Genomic DNA, 15623 nt, shown 5'->3' on the forward strand with positions numbered 1-15623 from the left:
GCAGCCCATGGCATTTTCAATATTCTCCTCCAACACCATAACTCAAAAGCATCAGTTCTTCTACAGTCTTCCCTATTTACTGTCCAGCTTTCACATGCATATGAGGTTATTGAAAATACCATGACATGATGACAGGTAAGAACACTGAATTTTTAAATGGAAGCATTTTAAGACAAAAATAAGACTTATTCTTTCAACATTCAATAAAACTTTTTCCTAGAGTTCTCATTCTTGATTCCTTTGTCATTTCTCTCCTTTCTTTAATTTATTTAACCATTCATTCACTTCACAAATATTTATTGATTGCTGCTAGGCCCAGGCTGGGCTAAATCCTTATCTCTCCTGAGGCCACACCCTTCTTCCAGTTCAAATTACATTCACATTCACTCAGACTTTTAGTGCAGTCATCTCTACAGTAAATGGCAGGTTCCTTAATCGCTTTATAAGTAATAAATAAATATGAGTATCGTTCATAAATGGGACTGTCAATTTATAAGTTGATTTGCTAATCATCAAGCAATTTAACCTTTTGATTAATAGCATATTGTACTGGTTGTTTTTTTTTTAAAACTCTTGTTTCTTTATTACATCTTCCTCTTTCATGGAGGTACTTCTTCCATTTCTGTAATTCCATTCCAATTCCACTCTGTAATGACTCTGATGCAATTGGACCTTTAATGAACAGACCCTCTCTTTGGGTTGTCAGGGAGGTGAGGAGATGGAAGCAAGAGAAAGATCAATTTCTTCCCGGTCCTAATGATCACCTAAATTTCAAAGTATTGTTGAGTACCAGTCTGTCTAGTAGGTTCTGACTTGTAGCTACCCTGTACAGGGTTTCCAAGGGGCAGCTGGTGGGTTTGAACTTCTGACCTTGTGGTTCACAATCCAGTGCTGATCCTACAGCACCATACCAGGAGTTCTTTTAAAGTATAGGTTCTATTTTTTTTTTTTAATTTAAGTTTACAATAAATTCATAGATTAGATTATAAAATATTCCTGTGCTTAATATTGCATATTTTAAAACTTTGGGGGTGGGTGGGTAGAAGGACAAACAAAACAGAAAGTAGTTTTCCACTCTGGGGAAAGAAAGAGGGCTGTGTTTGGAAAAGGAGGTTAAACATGGACAACGGTGCTATAAGGCTGGGGGTTCAGTAGGGGTCGACATTACATTTAACCCTCTCTTCAAACATTATTTTGTTTCACCACCACGTATACTAAATGCATGAGTTACTCATGCATACAAATAAAGTTTTCGCATTGGACCAGTTGGTCCAGTTTTACTATCTGCTAACTTCCCTCCCCTCTTTGTCTCACTTCATTAACTCTCCCCCTCCACGAACAAAACCTTCCTAACCCCTCTCCCTGTCCTTTCTCCCTCTCCCTCTTCCGGCTAGTAGCAGCTTTCGACTTTCCACCATCCTCATCCTTAGCATCCCCAGGCAACACGTGATTAGGTGTTCAGCCAGCCGCTTGGCCCTGGGTTAGCGTGAGTCCAAGCCTGAGCTCCGTGAAAGGGGTTGGGGTGGGGACTCGGAGAGGACCGTGGGGACGAGGGAGGTGGGAAGCGCGTTCTGATCTAGTGTGATCTCAGCATATTTGTCTAGAGTTCTCTTGCGAGAGGGCTGGCAGATTTTACTATTTCCCAATCGCCTACTCGCGGAGCTCGCTGGTCTGTACGCCTCTAGGTTGCGCCCCGCACGCTGAAACTTCATTCAAAAACTGGGCCGGGCGGCCCACGAGGTTGGGGTTAAAGTGGGGGCGGGGGGGGGAGAGGGGGTAAGATGACCTCAAAGCCACTTCCTCCCTCCTTCGCCCCTCCTCAGCTCTCTTTCTAGTCGCCTACGGGTAAACAAAACTGCCCCCCCCCTCCCCGGGTGGGAGAAGTCTGGCTAGTTCTAGCTCTCCCTCACAAAGGGTTACTTTTTCCGGTCGCATGAGGGGGAGGAGATTTCCCTGTAGACGAGTAAAAGGGGTGATGGACAAACGTGCGGGCACTAAGACCGCAAGGCATTCATTTCCTCCTACGGTGGATGCGGACGCCTGGAGGAGGAGAACCCCAGACCGAAGAGAAGCGAGCGGAGGCCCAGGCAATGCTCAACCCTGGATGTAGCTGAGAGAGGCTGGGAGAAAGAGCGACCGCCAGAGACCCAGCGGCGAGGGGAAGAAGCAGGGGGGTGGGTGGGGGAAGCAGACAGGCGAGCCCTCGAAATCAAGCGCTTTACAGATTATTTTATTTTGTATAGAGAACACGTAGCGACTCCGAAGATCAGCCCCAATGAACATGTCAGTGTTGACTTTACAAGAATATGAATTTGAAAAGCAGTTCAACGAGAATGAAGCCATCCAATGGATGCAAGAAAACTGGTAGGTGATGCTTTCGCGTGTTACTGTTCCCGGGAGCCTTATGTATCTTTCTGGTATTCTTTAATGTCGGTCTTCCCAGTCTGGGCGTGAATGGAGCAATGAATATCGCGAGCTGTGCAAGCCGATACCTGAGTTCCAGGGTCTCTGAGGGTGCAGTAGACCCTGAGGCTGCAGGAAGCGTGCGGGTCTGTGGGTGCCGTTGTGTGAACAGCTGCCATACGTGCATCTTTAATATAGATTATATAACATAGAACATATATGTATGCATAAGGTAGATGTCTGAGCGACAGGCAAGGCGGGAGAGATACCACAGTCGAGATTTACTACCTGTGTTACCTCCTTGTTTTCATCTGGATTTGGGTTTTCTTGCTTGGCCTCCCAACCGCCGTGAGTGCAGTGCTGTGGAGGAAGGACTCAGCCTCTGGCTCCCTTAACCCTCTCCCGCCCGCGGCTTTCAGCTCTGGTCCTCGCCCTCTCCCCATCCTTCGTGTCCTTCCTTTCTCCTTGCAGCTTTCTTACTTCATAGCTCTCTTCTCTCTCTGCCACTCCCCAGGCCGATTCCTCCATTCGCGGACCCCTTTCCGGTTTTATAAAGAGATGGTGGGGGGGGGGACGGGGACAATGAAAACAGTAATAAAAATGAATGAAACCAAACTAGTGGAGCCACGCCATTATAAGTTTCTGTTTTACGGTAACGCCTTTGAACACACTTCTAGTTCCGTGGGAATCTGCTGAAGTTGAGGCACATATTTTTCAAGAGAAAAACCCAAACAATTATCCCCTCTCCCCACTGGTCCTCAGAGACAGTCCTCTTCCCCAGAAAAAGTTAGCCAACGGAAAAAGCATCTTGTTTACTGTGTTCTCTCCGCCAGTTCTTTTGAAAATCCTTGTGTGGGAGGCGATCCAGTGTCACCTTGCAATATTTAACAGTGGAGTGTTTGCTCATGTCGCTTCTTCCTTGTAGGCAGAGCTGTGGCAGAGACATTCTCCCTCCAACTGGCTGGCTCTGTAAAAGGCAAACCGGACGCACCCTCCGGCTGAGCGGGGATCGGCAGCCCTGAGGCTGGGGGATTCGATGGGAGGGTCCGGGAATAGGGACTCCCGGCGCCTGGGTATTACACCGCCAGCCGCGTGCGCGAGTGCGCGCGCCCCGGCGCTCTTCACGAACTGCCTTCCTTCCCCCTTCTCATCAATGGGAAACCAGAGACGCCGGCGCGCCGTGAGCTGGGGCGAGTTGGTGCTTTAGGAGGGGATTTCGCGGGTCCGAGTCGGGAGATTCAACTTCCTTTCCTCTCGTCCCACTACCCCCGTGAAGCCTCAGAGGCTCGACATGTTGCTCCCGCCTTCACCCGAGGAGCGTGTCCACCACTCTTTGCCTCCCCTGGCCCACCAGGGGCCCCTGGCCATTTGTGGCTGCAGCCGGGCGGAGCCCGCCCCCTGCGCGGAGCACGTTGCCTAGGGCCCAGCCTGCTTGAGGGGTGGGCACGGCGGGCAGCACGCGTTCGCGCCGGCTGCGACTCTGGTGAAGGCGCGGTGATGCCATGGGAACTGAGGGCCGTGTCCAGCCCGAGTCGCAGACACCAGAGTTGAATGCGAGCCGCTTGGGAAGACCGGAAAGTACGGCAGGCACCCGAGGTGCGGGGCTGAATCCCCTCCCTGGAGCAGGGCCGCAGCTCAGATCGCCGCTTCCTATAGCTCCGACAGTGGATTTGGAAGGTGTTTGTGTACAGCCAGGCTTGATGCAAACATTGAGGGCCGCAGGCGCTCGGGGGAAGCCTCCATGGTCTTATTCCAATAGCACTTCCTCCTACCGCGGAGAGAGGGTGGCGCTGAAGTCTGGAGGGGGGCGGTAGCTGCAGCCGGTAGGCGCCTGGTGCCGCTGGGGTGCACCAGTCTTGGACCTGGGACTAGCGCTTGCCACGTCCTCCCGCCACAGTTTCCTTCCCCCATATCGTCGTGTGTGTTTTCTGCTGTCTCTCCACAACTTGCTGCGTTCTGGTCGAACCTGCCTTTTAGGAGTAGGCTTCTTTTCCTTTCGAAAGGTAGACTGAGCATTCCATTGCACTTCCGCGGTCCATTGTTGTTATGTGCCATGGAGTCGGTTCCGACGCATAGCGACCCTGTACAGGGTTTCCGAGGCTGTAAATGTTTACGGGAGCAGAAAGCCTCATCTTTCTCCCGCGGAACAGCTGGTAATTACTGCCTCTTGTTTGTTGTCTTTACTCTGAGGCGTCTTTCGCTGCTAGTCCTGTGCCTTCCAGGTACCATTTCCCGCCTTCCTATCAACATTCATTCAACAAGTACTTGGTGAGCAACAGAGGGCCTAACTCTTGTGGAATTGAAAATGGCAAAAATGTGTCAATTTATCTTCCTTGTTGAGTGTACCACTATTTTTCTCCTAATTCTTTATACCTTTCTTCTGGCAATATATTTTCCTAACTTTTATTATAGACATAAATACTTACACACATGTGTGCATCTCTTACCAGACTATCAGCTCTTTAGGGGGCAAGGTTCTTATCTCATTACATTTTCTGTTCCTTAAAACGCCTGGAAGAGCACTATGTACCTGACAGTTACTTGGGAAAGTGCTTGTTCAGTGATTTAAAATGGTGATTGGTTCTCACTGTATCTCAGGTACTAGTAGAGTACTGGTGTAGCGCTGTGTAATAAAGCATTGGACCGCCAGGTCGGTTTGAACCACAAGGATCGTAGTTCAAACTCACCAGCCACTCCTTGTAAAGCCTATACAGGGTGGCTATGAGTTGCAACCAACTCCCAACACTTAAAAACAACAACAACATGTTAGTACCTGAGGCTTAACATACTTGGTCTTCCATGTGTTTTGATTACCTTGTAATAGTCACATACTAGGGTTTTCCCCTTCCTAGCCTCCGTTATCTGGTTAACTTTATTTTTTCTTGCTGGTTTACGTATGGCAGTCAAAGAACCCTGCTGGCTGTTCCATTTTCCTTACAACTCATTCTGAATCTAATTGTTCTGCTTTCTTTTACCCCAATATCCTGGGGCCCCAATCTTATAAACCACCCCCAAGAAAACTCCCAGTAGCCAAAACGTCTTGAGTCAGTTGTATAAGAAAATGAACATTTTCTTTCAGTTATCTTTGTTAACAAATGGGTGGTCTTTAACCAAACCTTAGACCTTAAATATTGAGAAGGAAAGTGAAGGGAACCACAAGATCTTATCTTTACCATAGACACATTTACTTTTAAAAATAAATGATTTGAAATAGTTTTGTAGAAGAAAAAAAGACAATGTTGTGAACGTTTTCACTCTCACTTTTAGAATATTTTTGCAGTTGTCCTGAAAAAATCTTAAGACATAGCCTCAAACAAAACCCTTAAAAATGAGCTACATTGAATTGTAAGGAAGGCCAAGTGTTATGTTTTGTCAGTAACAACTGTCATCATTTAAGAGATTGAAAATGAGAATGCTTTCTTTTAAATATCATATAATTCCTATTTGTTACCTTAGCAAACAAGTATGTGTATTAATGGAATTGTAGTTGTGTGCCCTCAGTTGGTTCCAACCCACGGAGACCCTGTATAGGGTTTCTGAGGAGCAACTGGTGAGTTTGAACCGCTGACCTTGTGGTTCAAACCGATCTAGTACTTATCCTATAGCACCACATCAGGATTCCACATTAATTGAATGGAGCCCCCTTTTTGGAGTCTGGGTAGAATGAGACAAGTTTATTAAATTTGTTGCTGTTGTAATGAGTGATTAACCTATATTCATACTATAGACCATTTTACATTTCTAGCACATTCTTTCATATACAATAGAATAGCAATTGAAATGCAAAGAAGTAATAAACATATTCCCATGGAGAATAATAGAAACTACATGCCAAGTTAAAAATATCTTGGATAATATCTGGTAAATGTGAGCTTTCCTAAAGGAAACCAAATGAAAGTGCCTGCTTTTAGGTCCAAAGAACATTTTTGAGCTCCAGTTTTACCCTGAAAAGCCCTTTTTATTTTGCAACATTGAAAATAGGGACATTTTGTTCTTTTTTTTGACATGTCTGGCCTTTGCTTATGATTCTCCAAAACAGTTGACTTAATTTATAAGTGCTGATTGCAAGGGAGCAAAATTGCTTAGTGTTGGTAAGGCCACATAGAATTCATTGAGTGTGAAGGGAAGCTTGGCTCTGGCTCTGCCTTCTGAGCAGCCTGCCAGGTTTGTGTTAACAGCAGTGGATGCTATTTGCTCCAGTTGTAATTGTCTGGCCAATGATGATTATCTTCTGATGTCGGCTGACACAGTGTTCACCAATAGGAAAGCAGGAGGCCTGTGCTGACTGCTGTAACATTAAGTATGTGAGGTGATGTCATCAAAGGGCTTGCCTAGAACCTTGTGAAACCCTCCCCCTTCTCTGGCATATTGCACACATCCAGCCTTTCAGTGCTTTGTATTTTTTCTGACTTTTTTCTCTCTCTCTGTGGTAAAGAATTTGTTGTTGTTGTTTTTATAATCTGTCTCCTATACTACATGATTTATAAGATAGTGTGATGATTTTTAGTATCAAATACAGCCTAACCCGAGGAAGCCCTTTTTATTGACAAATTTTTACTATGAAAAAAAGTTAAAGAATCATCATGAGTCTGCGTTAAAGAACATAGTAATTGTTAAGTGCTGTGAGTTGGTTCCCCTCATAGTAACACTATTTCCAAGGAGTGGCTGGTGAGTTTGAACTGCTGACCTTGCGGTTCAAACAGATCTTGCAGTTAAGTGCTTATCCTCCTGTGCTGCACCAGTACTCCTAAAGAACATTAAAGGCAATATAAACCCATATTAGGGTTTTACTCAAACTTACAGCGCTATCATGTTCATTAAACTTTTAAAATGCAGGCAGGGTATTAGGAAATTGTTTTTCCTGTAGCGACAGTTGCTTTGCATTGAGCTTTGAAATTCTTGTGACCTGCTGCATGCATTTGTAAGAAAGATGGCTGAAAAATAGAACACTTTAGTCATGGAACAGAAGAGGCCACTGAGTTTAATTTAATCAATGACAGTACAGCAAATACAAATTTGGTCATCTGTCTAGGAAAATACTATGTTCACACTGTACTCATGTTGCTTTCATTCATTTAGGAGACTTACAGCTCATGTTAATCTCAGGATCAAAAAGCATGAGAAACATAACATGTCATTCATACACTTTAGAAAGCACTGAAAAATAGGCATAGTATGCTATAGGTTAAGAATGAAAAGACCAAGAAAATGTATAAATAAGAAAATATGATCTATATTGTAATTCTTTTTTGTTTTTCTAACTTTTTATTGTGAATTGAGTGACGCTTTACAAAACAGATCATCAGCCTCACAGTTCAACAAATCATATACTTCATTTCATTACAGTGATTACAATTTCCTCCATGTACCATCAGTCAACAGTATTTAACTTCTGTTCACTCATGCACTCCTCCCTGTGTCTTTTGCCACCTTCATCTTTTCTCTGCCAACCCCCTTCTTGTTGTATATAGTCTTTCCTGTGGCCCAAGCTTACACGTGTCTGCCCTCTATCTGGACCCCTAGTGTGGCACTGTAGGATCAGCACTGGACTGTGAACCACAAGGGTTGCTATGAGTCAGAATGAACTCGATGGCACTTAACAACAACAACCCTCTATCCAGTGAATCAATTTCCCTTCCCTCCCACTCCTGGTAACGATATTGTAATTCTTGAACATAACTGAAATGTGTGGGAACTTTGATTCAAATTTTTGTATGTGTGGCACTGTGGGTTAATGCGCCAGACTGCAAAGCAGTTTTAACGGCAAGGTTCGCGGTTCAAGCTCACCAGTCGCTCCTTTGAAATTCTACACAGGGTCACTATGGGTCGGAACCGACTCGATGGCACTTCACAACAACAATTAAATAATGAGTATTCATGTAATGAGTATTCATGTAGTGCTTGGCTATTTAGGATTTCCAAGAAAGAAAACCAGCATGATGCAAATTATTTTGTGACTATATTATCCATTTATATATTCAAATTTGTTATAAGCCAGATACATATCATATAGTGTTAAAATATTCATATTCTCTAAGTTAAATTTAAAGAAGTCTGCTTGTTGCTTTTGATGTTAGATGATAGTGAGTCTGAATTTCATGTCAGTCCACTCCAGATCCAAGAATTGCTTCTTTACATACTTCCTTCAAAGAAGAACAATTCTTCAACTTGAGGCAGTGTGAACGGGATGGAAACTTAGAAATACTTAGAACCAAAAAACAAAACCCTACCAAAAAACCCATACCAATTTTGTTGAGTCAAAGCCACTCAAAGATAGATACAGATTTTCCAAGGGAAACTGCTTGGTAGTGCAGAGGGGTAAACCTTTGGCTGTTAACCACATGGTTACAGCCCAAATCCATCAGTCATTCCAAGGGAAAAGATGAGTCGGCCTGCTCCCATTACGATTTACACTCTTGAAAACACTGGTGGCAGTACCACTCTGTCTTATAGTGTCACCATGAGTAGGAAACCCAATTTAGGGGTTTTTAATCTTGACAGAAGCATACTTCCACAACTTTGTCCCATAGAGTGGCTGGTGGGCTCATTTTGATTAGCAGTTGAGTTCTTTCTCCCAGGTTCCTTAGAAATACTTAAAGAGGGAGTCCTGGTGTTACACTGTATGATAAGCACTGGACCGCAAGGTCGGTTTGAACTGCAGGGTTGGTGGTTCAATCCCACCAGCCACCCCTCAGAAATATACATCACTATGAGTTAGAATCAAATCTACAGTACTTAGCTACTACTAGCTACTACAATTAATTCATTTTTATCCAACAAAGTAAATTATTCACTGTGATGTTATTGAGGTAGGGGAAATGATCCACTTCACTTCAATGACCTGGATATTTCAACCCCAAGTATTTTTTCGAGAGGGATGGTCACAGATGAGTAGAACTTTTCTTTATTAATAGGAATCAGACATCAATAAAAAAATTTGTTTGCCTCAGCCTTCTCCCTATACTCTGTACCTTATTGATCTCTAGGAGCTCCTAGAAGGAACCCTGCTAGCAAGATGGTTAAATGGTTGGCCACTAACCAAAAGAATGGTGGTTCAAACCTACCCAGCTGCTCCAAGGGAGAAAGACCTGGAGAAATGTTTCCATAAAGACCACATGGCTTTATTGACGTTTTAAGGGTCATAGCTTTATTTCTTTATTTGTATTCTGATGTTTTTAAATGTGCATATTAATGTTGTGCCATGGAGTTGGTTCTGACCCATAGTGACCCTGTATAGGGTTTCCAAGGAGTGGCTGGTGAGGCAGGTACAAAAGTATAATGTATCAAATAAAAATGTGTAATTGAAATTTGTTATTCAGGAGCTACCCCAAAGCACCAAACCAAACCCCTTGCTGACAAGCTGACTCGGCCTCACAGCAGCCCCATAGGACAGAGTAGAACTGCCCTGTAGGGTTTCATAGGCTGTAATCTTCATGGAAGTAGAATGCCACGTTTTCCCCTAAGGAACCACCCACCTTACAGTTCGCAATCCAGTGTTTACCCCACAGCGACACCAGGGCTCTTTCCTAAAGCAAAAAACCCAACCCAACCCACTGCCATTTACTCACTTATAACTCTTTAGACAGAATAGAACTGCACCATAGAATTTCGGAGACTAAATCTTTATGGGATCAGACATCAACTTCCTTCTTTAGAGGAGAAAATGGTGAGCTTGAACTGCCAAATTAGCGGTTAGCAGCCCACAGCAACACCAGGGCTCTTAAATGATCTGATAAAACTCAAATATACATCAGTATCAATAGCTGATTTTAGGAAGCTGATAGCCAGGCCTTTCTTCTAAGGTGCCTTTGGGAGATTTGAACCTCCAAGCTTTTGACTGGCATTATTGCTGTTAAGTGCCATTGAGTTTGTTTTTGTTATGTCGTGACTCATAGTGACCCTGTACAGGGTTTCCAAGGCTGTAAATCTTTATGAGAGCAGAAAGCCTTATCTTTCTCCCGCGGAACAGCTGGTGGTTTCGAACTGCTGACCCTGAGGTTAGCAGCCCAATTCATAACCACAACACTACCAGAGCTCCATCAAGTCAGTTCAGATTAATAGTGACCCTGTATAAGGAGCTCTGGTAACATAGTGATTACGAATCGGGCTGGGAACTGCAAGGTCAGCAGTTCGAAACTACCAGCGGTTCCATGGGAGAAAGATGAGGCGTTCTGCTCCTGTAAAGACTTACAGCCTCGGAAACCCTGTACAGGGTCGCTATGAGTCGGAACCGACTCCACGGCACTTAACAACAGCAACAACATAGGGTTTCTGAGGAGTGGCTGGTGGGTTTGCACCGTCAACCTTGCAGTTAAGAATCCAGTGCTTAACCTCTAGCGCCACACCAGGACTGGCATTATGTATGGTATGTTACTTGCTTACATCAATCAGGTACTCTGAAGTGAGTTCAGTGGCACTGAAATCTTTGAAGATGAGAATTTATGATTTTGTTTTAGGAAGTGCAATGAAAATATAGGCCTAATGAAAAGGCTTGCTCCTGAAAGTTTTTTTTTTTTTAATATGTGAGACATCAATTGAAGTCTGTGGGTGCCTTAAACATTTAAAAGCTGGGCCAGCAGTGGTTATCATAACAATAATAGGGGAGAAACTCAATAAAAGATATAAAAGATATTTTTATAAGAAAAGATACCCTAAATGTTAAGACCTACAATTTCCTCTTACTTTAAGAAGGTCAGATCCAGAAGAGGGGCAGAATTTTTCATTCTGGAGTAATAATAGTAGCATTGGATACTTTGAATGGTTACAGTCATTTTATAAAGATACTTAATATAGTAACATTCTTCAAATGTATTTACATCTGTTGACTTTTTAATCCTCATAACCACTTAGTGATGTTTACCTTCTCAGCTTTATTCTACAGAAAACTGAGGCACAGCATGGTTAAGATACAAGTAATTAGAACATGCATACCAGGATTGTTGTTGTTATGTGCTGTTGAGTCGGTTCTGACACATAGCGACCCTGTATAGGATTTCCAAGGAGCAGCTGGTAAGCTTGAACTGCTGACCTTGCAGTTCAGATAGCTTTGCAGTATGACGTATTAACCCACAGCACCATACCAGGACTCGAAGACAAAAAAACAGATTCGAGGCCTGCCTGGGACCTGAAAGGGCAGTACTATCAGGCCTAGGTAATCTCTGTATTTGAATATGAAGTGTGATAATCAGTAAAACAATATACTTGAAAACTTGGCAGCATTATAAACATGTAAAGTAGCTGTGGTTTTAGTCAATGATCTCATAAGTGTCCCATGTCTTCTGATTTTTCACTAAGTGGATTTTAAACACATAATCCTATTGCCTGAACAACTACAAAAAAATATCTGTTAGCAATAAGTGGGTATGATATAATGAAAATTACACAGTGTAGAGAAATACTTTAATCACAAAAACTTAGTTTCTGAATATCATTTGTTAGTCATGCTTGGCTGCTTACAGGAAGTTCCACAGTTCAAATCCACCAGCTGCTCTGCAGGGGAAAGATGTGACAGTTTGCTTTCATAAAGATTTACAACCTTGGAAGCTCCATGGCAGTTCTTATCAACACTTTTATAATTGCAGAAAGCCATGCCACTTGAACTATGAAATGTTTATCATTTCCTCCAAAACAAGCCCATGGCATAAGAGATTTGCAAATTTTCTGTGAAAGCTTTGGCCTATAAAATGCTTTCTATGTGCTTTTCTGTGATACTACTATCAAATTCTAAGGAGCTCTGGTAGTGTGGTGGTTGCGAATCGGGCTGTGAGCCGCAATGCCAGCGGTTCGAAACTACCAGCGGTTCCGCTGGAGAAAGATGAGGTTTTCTGCTCACGTAAAGATGAGGTTTTCTGCTCACGTAAAGATGAGGTTTTCTGCTCACGTAAAGATTTACAGTCTCATAAACTCTGTGCAGGGTCGCTATGAGTCGAAACCGACTCCACAGCACTTAACAAAAACAACAACTATCAAATACTCAGCTTGGTTTTATATTCTGGGAGTTTGTGTTTCTCTCATAGCTGGAGAATCTGCCTTCAAGCCAGACTGTTCTGTTGTTAGGTGCCATCAAGTCGGTATAGACTTATAGCCACCCTATGTACAGCAGAACAAAATACTGCCTGGTCCTGCACCAAACTCACAATCATTACTACACCTGACCCCAGTGCTGTTGCTACTGTGTCAATCCATCTCACTGGGGGTCTTCCTCTTTTCCTCCAACCCTCCACTCTATCAAATATGATATCCTTCTCCAGGGACTGGTCCCTCCTGATAAAGATGTCCAAAGTATGAGAGATGAAGTCTGACCATCCTGGCCTCCAAGGAACACTCTTGGCTGTGCTTCTTCTAACACAGATCTGTTTCTTTGACAGTACATGGAATTTTCAATATTCTCCTTCAACACCGTAACTCAAATGCATCAATTCTACTATTCATTGTCCAACTTTCACATGCATATGAGGCTATTGAAAATACCATGGCTTGAGTCAGGTGCACTTTAGTCCTTAGGTTCTCCTAGGGGAAGGATTTAGTAGCTCCTAGTAACAGCCTCCCCCTGTTGACTGGAAAAAAAAAAATGTGTGGGTTGGGGATATCCCTATTCTTAGAGATCAGCTCCCTATGATATAAGAAAGAATTAAAGAGCACAGTCTCTTTAAAGCTTTGTTTTGTAGATTTAAATTCTTTTCTTGAGACTGAAGAAATATATATTGTAGGAGAGAGAAATGAAATGGCAAACATTTTAAAACTGAAGATTCAAGAAAGAAAAGCACTCTTGATTTGCTTTTGTGAATTTATCTGTGCCTGTCCTTTCCTAATTAGCTGCTTGCTTTCACTTGGAATATATTAACGACCTTAGTCTTCAGTTCAAGTCACAAATAATATTTTCCCAGGATGATTTTCTATGAGCTTAAGTTACTACCTTTCCGTGTTTAGGAGCAGATATGTTTTCTATTTCTATCTAAATTACTAGACACAACTATGTTTATCTCTACAAATAACTAATAGATGCATTCAAGGAGGAAGTGATAGGAAAAAGGTAAAGACAGGCCCTGTTTGCTGGATTTTTCCTGCTCAGTGTGCTGAGAGGAATTTGCTTGTCTACTGATTTTTGAACTGTATTATTAACTGCATTTTTTTTTCTTCAGGTTTTCATAGCTGTGGTGATGTGTACTCACTATGCTATAGTGTGGTGGTTAAGCCCATAGTCTCAGGTACCATAGTGGCTAAGTTAAAATCCTGGTTTCACCCCATGAGTGAACTTTGGACAGTTTAACAGGCCTTCTATGCTTCAATTCTCTTATCACTGAATTGGAGCTAATGATACTAATAGAACCAGGTGTGGTGATGGTGGTGATGAGGGGGAATCTACTTTAGCAAGTTGTGAGGATTTACAACTTAGAACAATTGCCCTTAAAACAATGCCTGTTGTTGTGTTAAATATGTTGAATCACTTCAGACTGACAGTAATCCTGTATGGGGTTTTTAAGGCTGTAAATCTACTTAAGAGCGGAAGGCCTCATCTTTCTCACACTGAGCAACTGGTGAGCTCAAACCATCAAACTTGTGGTTAGAAGTCCAGTGCTTATCCTACAAAGCCAGAGCACTCCCAGAATGATGTCTTGTTTTGTTAAGTGCTGTTGAGTCAGTTTCGATTTATAGTGACGCTGGATATGGTTTTCAGGAAGCAGCTGAGGGGTTTGAACCACCAACCCTGCGGTTAGAAGTCCAATTCAAAAGAAAGGAATGGCAGTCTACTTCTGAAACATCAGCCCTTAAAAACCCTGTGGGGCAAAGAGTTCTACTGTGACACACACAGGGTCAGCATGAATTCAAATTGATGTGATAGAAGCTGGTTTTGGTGTGGGTTTTTTTGTATTTGTTTGAACCATAGACTCAGTGGGATCAAGAAGGGAAAAAACCCCTACTATACTGAATGATAATTAAGTTCTTAAATGGCTATGTAATCAATCCTCCAAATAACAGATAAAGAACCCACCATGTAGGAGTAGGTAGGAACCCCCACTATGTAGGTAACACCCAAGTGGTCAAATGGTTAAGGCTAGGCCTGACTTCCAGCTGAAAGTACGATGGTTTGAACCCACCCAGAGGCACCTGCCAATGTGCTTCTTCTGAAAGGTTGCAGCCTTGAAAGCTTTATGGAGCACTTCTCTGCACACATGGGATCTCCATGAGTGTAGATTCAATGGCAACTAACAACACAGGTAGGAGCTACTAGCAAGGTAGGCACTGAGAGAAAAAGAACAAGTATGGCACCAACTCTGCCTTAAAAAACCCTATAATCTTACTTGAAAGATCCTGGCAAGAAAAAATATTTTTGTTAGTATAAATATGGTATATTTCAGTATGTGAAGATTTTTGAAAAGCTAGCCTTATCTTTATTTACATGTAACATACAGTGTGACGTACAGGCATTCCTGGTAATTGACACTGATTACTCATTTATTTCCGAAAAAATACCTGAGATTATCTTATCTGTTATTTTATTCAGCAAAAGTGCAATGGTCCATATGTTGTACACATTAAAGATAAAGTTGCTCTATTTCAATCAGAAAATCATAGTGACTTGAAATTTTGAAGTTCTGAGTTTGCTCCAAGTAAATCTTCTGACATATTCAAAGTCTTTGTATTTCAAAAGGCATGTCTTTTCCATTTTTTAGTGAAATAAAATAAGAGACTTTCACACAAGGTATTCTTATTTGCTTGAATCGTGATAAACCTGTGGTGGAGAAACCTTTTAAGTAGAGTCTTTCTTTGAGTCCTTTCATTCATGAGACAGAATTCCATTAGGGAAATTGTTCCATGTGCTTTTTCATTCTCTTCCTAGTTCATCCAAGTCTGGGGTTGGCATTGCAGCAAATTGCATGTCATTTTGTTATGACAGAATAAATCAAGCATGCTTTGCTATTATACTTATAATTGGCCCCCAAGCTAATATTAAAGGCATAGTGAACTGGTCCACTGGACCCCTGTCAAATTGCAGAATGATTCCTTTTTCTGACTAGGGTTGTAGATATTTGGGATATGTAGTTTTTAATTGTATTTTAGACTGTTGGAGATTGGCCAAAGGTCTAGGAAATGAAGATGTTTTAAATTTTGTTGAGACCAAATTTGAGAAGCATTCATTTTCAGAGCAGGTTTGCTCTTTTTTTCTTTCTGTTGTTTAGTAGACAGCCATTCTCAGGAAGACTTAGAAACTTTATCTT

The 15623-nt window shown here is 42.4% G+C and overlaps 1 protein-coding gene across 1 annotated transcript in view; it reads left to right on the plus strand.

Annotated features, from left to right (window-relative positions):
• The first annotated feature begins 2275 nt into the window (after positions 1–2275).
• The window catches only part of ELOVL6 (ELOVL fatty acid elongase 6), a 182077-nt gene continuing 168729 nt past the window's right edge, over positions 2276–15623 (plus strand). Inside the window, exon 1 of the mRNA XM_006869315.1 lies at positions 2276–2364. Coding sequence (XP_006869377.1) covers positions 2276–2364 — 89 coding nt within the window. The remainder of the gene's footprint in view (positions 2365–15623) is intronic.

This window comes from Chrysochloris asiatica, unplaced genomic scaffold (assembly GCF_000296735.1).
Source record: "Chrysochloris asiatica unplaced genomic scaffold, ChrAsi1.0 scaffold00129, whole genome shotgun sequence".
Taxonomy (NCBI): Eukaryota; Metazoa; Chordata; class Mammalia; order Afrosoricida; family Chrysochloridae; genus Chrysochloris; species Chrysochloris asiatica.